At 61.0% G+C, this 9,501-nt stretch overlaps 1 protein-coding gene and 1 pseudogene across 1 annotated transcript; both read left to right on the top strand.

The window, feature by feature from the left end:
- The first annotated feature begins 713 nt into the window (after positions 1–713).
- LOC148164290 (melanoma-associated antigen 8-like) lies at positions 714–1,718 on the top strand (annotated as a pseudogene).
- Positions 1,719–7,512: 5,794 nt separating this feature from the next.
- LOC148164291 (melanoma-associated antigen 8-like) lies at positions 7,513–8,505 on the top strand. The gene has a single exon (XM_088023593.1). It carries the CDS (start codon positions 7,513–7,515, stop codon positions 8,503–8,505), a length of 993 nt encoding a protein of 330 aa, XP_087879719.1.
- The last annotated feature ends 996 nt before the right edge of the window (positions 8,506–9,501 follow it).

A 9,501-nucleotide genomic window follows, 5' to 3' on the forward strand; every position in this document is an offset into this window, starting at 1 on the left:
TTCTGATGTCTCCCAGAGATGAGGCCTCGGCACCAGGAGGGTGGCCTCAGGTCAACACAGGGAGTTTTCCCAGGCCTTCCGTGGGGTCAAGGTATAGACGGAGAGGTGCGCCCATCCCAGCACAGACGGAACCCGAGCTTGGCCATCCCTGGGATTCCGTGACGAGCCGTTAGACCCTTGGCAGGCGTGGGCAGAGGTGGGCCCCCTCGCTTACCTTCTGTGGAGTCTCAGGGCTTCGTGGTCTTGCTGTGACTCTGTGGCCTCAGGCTGCGGGGGTGGGGCCCAGGCCCTGCCAGGGGAAATAGCAGTCCCCTGAGAGGCCAAGGAGGGGACCGCCCAGCTTGGACTGATGGCGACCTCACAGAGTCCGCCCCAGCCCTCCTTCCCCACTGAGGGCCGGGGGCCGTGCTGTGTCTGCACCCCGAAGTGACTCCTCCAGCAGCTTCAAGAACTCAGAGTTGAGGCCTAGCTCTGAGGCAGGAGCCTCTAAGTTCCCAGAGCAGGGGAGGTGCAGGTGAGTGCGAGTGGTCAAGGTGAGGTACTTGCTCTGAGCATGGAGCCAGGGGCTCGCCCATCCCACCCAGAGGGGACCCCTCAGCACCCAAGTCCGATGCAGTGCACTCTCAGCTCCGGGACTTCAGGCCTCTGCTGCCTGGGCTGGAACCTGAGGATTCATCACACCTTTTCTTCAGGTTCAGCCGGACACAAACGCCATGCCCCTGGGTCAGAGGAGTGCGCTCTGGAAGCTGGAGGAAGACCCAGGCCCGGCCCAGGGCCTGGTGGAGGCACAGGTGTCGGGGGTTGGGGAGGAAGAGGCCCCCCGCGCCCCCTCCTCCTCCTCCACCTCAGCCTCCTCCCAGTCCACCGCCCCATCTGTCTCCTGCTCTGCCCTGTTTCTGGTCCCCTCGGAGGAGGGGTCTGCTGCTGGGTTCCAGAGTCCTCCCCAGAGCTCTCTGAGTGCCTGCCTCTCCCCCACTGCCCCAGCAGCCAGTGCCTGGAACCAGCCTGACCAGGGCTCTAGCAGCTCCGATGAGGAGGGGTCGAGCACCTGCGAGGAGCCCAAAGAACCCCAGCCGGGGCTCTAAAACATAATCCAGGGGAAGCTGGCCGACCTGGTGGAGTTCCTGCTCCTCAAGTATCACACCAAGGAGCCGACCAGCCAGGCAGAGATGCTGGAGATCGTCCGCAAAGATGACCAGGATGCCTTCCCTGTGATCTTGGGCCAAGCCTCTGAGTGCATGCAGCTGGTTTTTGGCACGGATGTGAAGGAAGTGGACCCCAACGACCACTCCTACATCCTGGTCCCCGTCCTGGGCCTCACCTATGATGGGATGCTGAGCGGTGAGCAGGGAGTGCCCAAGACCGGCCTCCTGGTTTTGGTCCTAGGGGTGATCCTCCAGCATGGCGACCGTGCCCCCGAGGAGGAGGTGTGGGAAACGCTGGGGGTCATGGGGGTGTATGCCGGCCAGGAGCATGACATCTATGGGGAGCCCAGGGATCTCCTCACCAATGTCTGGGTGCAGGAAGGGTACGTGGAGTACCGGCAGGTGCCCGGCAGTGACCCTGCCCGCTACGAGTTCCTGTGGGGTCCCAGGGCCCACGCCGAAAGCGGCAAGTTGCAAATGCTAGAGTATTTGCTTCGGGTCAATCTCGGGCAGTCGGCTTCCTCCCTGGCCCTGTCTGAAGGGGCTGTGAGAGATGAGGAAGAGGGTCCCTGAGCCCCGGGGTCCGCCAGGCCCTTTCCAGGCTTTGCTGGGTTCGGCAGCTTCTCCTGCGGGGTGCTGGGCATGAAGTGAGGCCGCTTGCTGGTTCTTCCCTGCGTGTGTGTGTGTGTGTGTGTGTGTGCGTGTGTGTGTGCACAAGCGTGCATGAAGACAGAGTCCTGGGCGTTTGAAGGAGTGCAGGGCCATGGAGGGTTGGGAGAAGAAAGCAGGGCAAGGAGCCTCCTGGGGTGGGGGGGTTGTTCCCTGGCATGACTTCCACATCCAGAGCTTGGTGTCTTTGAGGAAGCTCTCCTGTGGGGTTCCTTGCCATAGGTTTCATCTGCTTCGGCGGCTGATTGTGTGAGTGACATCCACCCCGCAGCATTTGTTCTTACCCAGTTCAAGAGTTAAGAGTTTTATCATGTTCTGGGGGCGCCTGCGTCCTCTGTTGGTTAAACATCTGCCATCGGCTCAGGTCATGATCTCAGGATCCTGGGATCGAACTCCACGTTGGGCTCCCTGCTCAGTGGAGACTCTGCTTCTCTCTCTCCCCGGGTGTGCTTTCTCTTTCTCAAATAAATAAATAAATACCTTTAAGAAAAAGTTTTTTTTTTTCATGCCCTGGACACCAGCCTGGACACCTTGCCTACTTGTTTGGGCTCTGGACCGAAATCACAGGGCATTGGTCTAGGGATGGTTTGGAAAGGCATAAGAACAGAAGAAGCAAGGGACGGGGTTCAGAAGCTGGAGAGATAGAAGTTTGTTGGTTCTTGCATCTGATGCCTTCCCCGACCATCATTGTGCAAATGCCAAAGGCAAGCACGTGCACACATCCGCTCCTGCATTGGTCTGGTTCTTCCAGAATGGAGGGGAAAACGCCTCCCAGCAGAGAGGGAGCCCTGCTCACTGGCTCCTTGAGTCCCTGTCATGGGCTGAGCTCTGCTCTCTGGAAGGCCCTGTTCATGAGCAGTGAGGACACTTGGAGAAGCAGGACACGTCCCAGCCATAGGGGACTGAGTCTAACGGCCGCACTCCTGGCAGGAAGGTGGGGAGTGGTGCCCTGAGACCTACAGAAGAAGTGGAGTCAGGGTGAGGGGGTGTGGCTCCCGGGGAGAGCACTGCGGTGGATTAGCCCCCGGCCCAGCCCATGGAGGGGTGTGTGTGAGGTGACCAAAGGGTCTCCGTGATTGCTTCTGGTCACCGGCAAGCTGGGTGGCAACACTGCCGGACTCCAGTGTCTGCCTCCGTGTCAGGGAAGGCGGGGGACAGGGTGCGAGCCTATGTGTGGGGTGCACAGGCTCGGGCTCAACAGGGTGCCGGGGGTGGGGCCCCCCTACCCTCCGGGGCGGGGTCCATGTGAAGAGCCCGGGGAGGACCGAGGGACCCCCGGTCTGCCCGGTCCCCTCTCCTGCCCCCACGTAGCCCACCCCGGAACCCATCTCCGCCCGACGTGCTGTCAGCCCTAGGGGACCCCTTCCTATGGGGTCCGGATGTGACGAGGGCCGACTTCCGCCTCGGAGGCCTGAGAGACGACAGGACCTCCGTGAGTGGGAGCACGGATCTCGGTCGGGAGAGGCCAGGCGTGCAGGTAGACGCACCCGTGAGGGAGCACAGAGTGGGGGGGGACTCCCAGGAGCCAGGTCGCCCATGCCGGCAGCCCCGAGAGACCCCGGCAAGTGATATCGTCGTCCCGCTGAGCCCCTCCCGCCGGGGCCCGGGGCACTGGACACGGGTCCCCAGATGGACGGGCCGGGCCCTCCCTGGGGCGGGTTCCGGGGCAGAGCGAGGACTGTGGGGGCCACTCTTCCCCGCTCAGGTCCAGCGCTCGGACCCTGCCGCGGCCCGGCCCTGAGGGCCCCCCGGGGGAGGGTGGCCACCGGTGGCGTCGTCCGGTGAAATGCGCCTCGGAGGTCTGAGGGAGCTTAGGACCTTGGTCGGAGGGGAAGGATGCCAGGTCGGGAAGCGGCAGGGGCACAGGCAGCCCCAGGGAGTCCGGGTGGGGATGGGGTGGGGATCGATCGGGGGCAGGACGGAGGGAGTCAGGAGCCCAGGACAGAGGGGACCTCACCGAGGTCGGGCCCCAGGGTGAGTCCGGAAAGGCCGCTGGGCGGGATGGGGCCAGGCGGCCAGCGCCGCCGGACCGGTGCATCCGGGTCTCCCGAGAGACCAGGGGCCTTGGCAGAAGGGGCAGGGTCTCCCTCGGGTGGGCAGAGGGGCGCGCTCCGGTCCTGCTGGGCTTCACGCTGAGGATGCAGAGGGAGGACTGAGGGACCCCGCACCCCAGCCCAGAGTCAGTCACAGAAGGTGTGAGGGAGGATGGGAGCAGGTGGTGAATCCGTGCTTCCGCGTCCGGGTCTCAGAGACGCTGGGGGCATTGGCAGAAGGAGCAGGGCCTCCCTCAGCTGGGCGGAGGAGAGGGCCCAGCAGTAACCGGAGTCAAGGTAGGAACTCTGAGGAAGGACAGAGGAGGTCTCCCAGAGGTTGGGCCATAGCGTCTGTCTAGGAAGATCTCTGGGGTATGGGGATGCGTCGCGGGTCCGACTTCAGGTTCTGGGTCTCTGAGTCAGGAGGTCTGGTGTAAGGAGCAGGGCCTCTAGTTGGCAGGCGGCGGGCGGGGGCAGGAGGGCCCAGGTTCTGTCAGGAGTCAAGGTGAGAACCAGAGGGAAGAAGAGGAACCTTGGACCCAGTAGGGAATCAGTCCTGGGAGGCCTCTGGGGGAGACAACGGTGACCTGAGGCGTGTCCTGACTTCTGCTCTGGGTCCCAGAGACACTGAGCGCTTGTTGTGAGGAGTGGCCCTCAGGAGCAGGGATGAGGGCACCGGCCATCCAGGGAGTCCAGATGGGGAGCAGAGATAGGGCTAAGGGACCCGAAGGACCCATCTCGGGGAAGCCCTGGACTTTGTAGCCTGACGTGACATCCCACAGTCCTTGCCTGTGGCTCTCAGGGCAGTGAGGGCTTTGGTCGGAGGGAAGGGGCCCGGAGACAGCAGAGACAGGGTCACCAGCGGTGCTGCGGCGCATGCTGGGCTCCCTGAGGGAGGGCTCAGGGAGGGACCTGGACTGCAGAACAGGGACAACACACTGAAGCCTGCCCCTGCTGGCCGCCCTGGGAGGCCTGTTTGTGCCAAGTGCACAGGCGGTGTGCCAGGACATCCACATCCAGGTCTGACAAGAGCCTGGGGGCCTGGTTTGAAAAACGGGGGGTCATCACTGATATGAGGAATTCTTAATCTCAGGAAACAAACGGAGGGTTGCTGGAGTGGGAGGGATGGGGTGGCTGGGTGATAGACATTGGGGAGGCTGTGTGCTATGGTGAGAGCTGTGAATTGTGCAAGACTGTGGAATCACAGATCTGTACCTCTGAAAGAAATAATGCAAGATATGTTAAGAAAAAAAATGAAGAAGATAGCAGGAGGGGAAGAATGAAGGGGGGGAAATCGGAGGGGGAGACGAACCATGAGAGACGATGGACTCTGAAAAACAAACTGAGGGTTCTAGAGGGGAGGGGGTTGGGGGATGGGTTAGCCTGGTGATGGGTATTAAAGAGGGCACGTTCTGCGTGGAGCACTGGGTGTTATGCACAAACAATGAATCATGGAACACTGCATCAAAAAAAAAAAAAAAAACCTGGGGTCAGGAGCTAATGGGACTGGATGTGAGGACCCGGCGGGAGGACATGAGTGACCCTGGACCCCAGAACAGAGTCGGTCTTGGGAGGCCCCTGAGCGGGAGGAGGACAAGTGGCGTGTCCAGACTTCCACATCCAGGTCTCAGAGAGGCTGGGGGCTGGGGTAAGAGGCAAATCCTCAGGTCAGCAGCAGGGAGGACTCAGTTCCTGCTGGAATCCAGGTGAGAACACTCAGAACTGAGGGGACCCCGGACCCCAGGACAGAGTCATAGATGGGAGGCTCTTGAGCAGCTGTCCGCCTGAGTCGCACCCCCGAATTTGGCCTTGGATCTCAGGGATGTGCGGGGCGGTCAGAGGGGAAAGGACTCAGGACAGCAGAGGGCAGGAGCCCAGGTCTTGATGGATCCAGGAGGGATGCAGGCTGAGAGTTGAGGACCTTAGAGCCTGAAACAGACAATGATTTTGTTGCCCTTGGGCTCCTTCTTTGAAGTCCCCCAAGGTGGGGGAAGCAGCTGAAGTGTTTCCTGACTTCTGTACCCAGGGTCTGAGGGAGGTGAGCCTTGGTCTGAGGAGTGTGGCCTCAGGTCAGCAGAGGGTGGAGTCCCAAGACCCTGAGAGAGGACTGAGCAGACACCCACCCAGACATAGGGGTCCCAAATGAAGTCCTGCCCCAGTGGTCAGTCCTGCGAGGCCAGGCCAGGTGTCAAGAAAAGTAAATGTCCCACTTTCTCCTCTGGGTCTCAGTGGGATGGTGGCCTCGGCCTGCAGGATGCATCCTGTGGTTAGGAGAAGGGATAGTTCCAGGTCCTGCCAAAAGTAAACATGAGCACCTTGAGAACAAAGAGTGGACTCCCGCCCCAGGACAGAGGGGCCAACCCCGATCTCACTCTTGTGAGAGAGAGAGTAATTGTGAATTAGGTGGGATGCAGGGGGAGTGTTTGGATTGCTGCCTCCTCACTCTCCTCTCGGAGCTCTCAGGGAGGTGAGGACCATGCTGGGAGAGGTTGGGGTCAGGTCATCTGAGGAAGCCCACCTGGGAGACACACAGGAGTCCCTGCTCCTGCCGAGAGTCAATGTGGGGACCCCCGAGGGAGGAGTGAGTGGCTCCCAACCCACCCCTCAGGACAAGGAAGGGATGGCCCAGAAATCTGGCCAGCCCTTACCAGGCAGCCTTGGGAACGCTGGGCAGGGCCTGTCAGGCTGAGCCCTCCTCCTTCCCAGATCCCTGGTCTCAGGGAAGGGAGGGTCTGGGCCTGAGGGTCTGGACTTAGGTCAGCTGTGGAGGCAGGTGCCTTAGCTCTGGCTCTGGCTCTGGCCCTGGCAGGGGGGAAGGTGAGAAATGAGGGGATGCCTCCCACAGCAGGATCCTTAGGGCCCAGGCCTACTCTGCCACTTCTGTCAGCCGTGGGGAGATGGGGGATCGGTGGGCCGACTGATTTCTCCAGACTATTCCTTCTGGTGTCTCCCAGAGATGAGGCCTTGGCACCAGGAGCGTAGCCTCAGGTCAACACAGGGAGTTTTCCCAGGCCTTCCGTGGGGTCAAGGTATAGACGGAGAGGTGCGCCCATCCCAGCACAGACGGAACCCGAGCTTGGCCATCCCTGGGATTCCGTGACGAGCCCTTAGACCTTTGGCAGGCGTGGGCAGAGGTGGGCCCCCTCGCTTACCTTCTGTGGAGTCTCAGGGCTTCGTGGTCTTGCTGTGACCCTGTGGCCTCAGGCTGCGGGGGTGGGGCCCAGGCCCTGCCAGGGGAAATAGCAGTCCCCTGAGAGGCCAAGGAGGGGACTGCCCAGCTTGGATTGATGGCGACCTCACAGAGTCCGACCCAGCCCTCCTGTGTGCACTGGGCTTCTGCGGCCATGCTCTGTCTGCACCCTGAGGTGCCCCCTCCTTCCCTCCTCCAGGGGCTCCAAGAACTCAGAGTCCAGGCCTCTGTCTGAGGCAGGAGTCTCTAAGGTCAGAGACCAGGGGAGGTGCAGGTGAGTGCCAGTGTTCAAGGTGAGGTACATGCTCTGAGCATGGAGCCAGGGGCTCGCCCATCCCAACCCAGAGGGGACCCCTCAGCACCCAAGTCCGATGCAGCGCACTGTCAGCTGCGGGACTTCAGGCCTCTGCTGCCTGGGCTGCACCCTGAGGACCCGTCCCACATCTTTCTGCAGGTTCAGCCCGACACAAACGCCATGCCCCTGGGTCAGAGGAGTGAGCTCTGGAAGCTGGAGGAAGACCCAGGCCCGGCCCAGGGCCTGGTGGAGGCACACCTGTCCGGGGCTGGGGAGGAGGAGGCCCCACACGCCCCCTCCTCCTCTTCCTCCTCCTCCTCCTCCCCTTCCTCCTCCTGCTCTGTCCTGTTCCTGATTCCCCTGGGGGAGGGGTCTGCTTCTGGGTCCCTGAGTCCTCCTCAGAGCCCTCAGAGTGCCTGCCCCTCCCCCACTGCCCAGGCAGCCAGGGCCTGGAGCCAGCCTGACCAGGGCTCCAGCAGCCTAGATGAGGAGGGGTCGAGCACCTGGGAGGAGCCGGAAGTCACCCAACCCTCTCTCCAGGACAAACTCCACGTGAAAGTGGCTGCCCTGGTGGGGTTCCTGCTCCTCAGATACCGCAACAAGCAGCCAACCCGCCAGGCAGAGATGCTGGACATCATCAGCAAAGATTACCAGGACGACTTCCCGGTGATCTTGGGCCAAGCCTCTGAGTACATGCGGCTGGTCTTTGGCATGGACATAAAGGAAGTGGACCCCAGCGACCACTCCTACGTCCTGGTCAACGTCCTGGGTCTCACCTGTGATGGGATGCTGAGCGGTAAGCATGGCATGCCCAAGACCAGCCTCCTGGGGCTGCTACTGGGGGTGATCCTCGTGGAGGATGACTGTGCCCCTGAGGGGGAGGTGTGGGAAGTGCTGGGGGTCATGGGGGTGTATGCTGGCAAAGAGCACATCATCTATGGGGAGCCCAGGGAGCTCCTCACCAAAGTCTGGGTGCAAGAAGGGTACCTGGAGTACCGGCAGGTGCCTGGCAGCGACCCTGCCCGCTACGAGTTCCTGTGGGGTCCCAGGGCCCACGCCGAAACCAGCAAGTTTCAAGTGCTGGAGTATTTGCTCCGGGTCAGACGCGGGCAGCTGGCTTCCTCCCTGGCCCTGTCTGAAGGGGCTGTGAGCGATGAGGAAGAGGGGGCCTGAGTCCCAGTGGCGGCCAGGCCCTTTCCAGGCTTTGGTGGGGTCGGCAGCTTCTCCTGCGGGGTGCTGGGCATGAAGTGAGGCCACATTTTGGTTGTTCCCTGTGTGTGTGTGAAGAGAGAGCCCCGGGAGCTCTAAGTAGGGCCGGGCCAGGGAGGATTGAGGGAAGAAAGCAGGATGAAGAGCCAGCCTCTCTGGGGGCCTGTTCTCTGTGGTGACTCTGACATCCAGAGCTTGGTTTTCTTGAGGAAGCTCTCAAATGTTGTTCCTTGGAGTAGAAGTTTTAACCAGCTTTGGCGGGTACATGTGTGCGTGACTCCATCCCACAGCATTTGTACTTACCCAGTTCAAGAGTTTTAAGAGTTTTGTCATGTTCTGGAAATAAGGTGGGAGATCTTCCCTCCTTGTTTGGGTTCTGGAATGAAATCACAGGGCATTGGCATAGGAATTTGTTGGAAAGGTGGAAGAATGGAGCAGTCAAGTGACGGGGTCAGGAAATAGGGAAATAAAAGATGATTCATTTTTGCTTCTTACTCTTTCTTGTCTGTCATTCTGCAAAAGTAACATAGATGTGTGCGCCTTCATTCACTTAGTTCTTCAAGAAAGGAGGAGAAATGACATCTCCCCACAGAGGGAGCCCTGCTCATTGGCTCATTGGCTTCTTGATTCCCAGACATGGGCTGAGCTCTGCTCTCTGGAAGGCCCTGTGTGTGAACAGTGAGGACATTAGGAGAAGCAGGACACGTCCCACCCTTAGGGGACTGTCTAGCAGCTGCACTCGTGGCAGGAAAGTGGGGAGAGGTGCCCTGAGACCTGCAGAAGAAGTGGAAGAAGGGTGAGGGAGTGCAGCTCCCGGGGCAAGCACTGCAGTGGAAGTGCCCCTGGCCTGGGTGGCTCGGGGTGTCGGGTCACCGTGCTTCCTTCTGTGCAGCTGATCACCGTGAACCTGGGGGGTGACAGTGGCCCTCCTTGGAGACAGTGTACCTTAGAGGTGGCAGC

Source organism: Eumetopias jubatus, unplaced genomic scaffold (genome assembly GCF_037043125.1).
Source record: "Eumetopias jubatus isolate StellerSeaLion01/CBP00866 unplaced genomic scaffold, mEumJub1_p1.0 scaffold_5, whole genome shotgun sequence".
Lineage (NCBI taxonomy): Eukaryota > Metazoa > Chordata > Mammalia > Carnivora > Otariidae > Eumetopias > Eumetopias jubatus.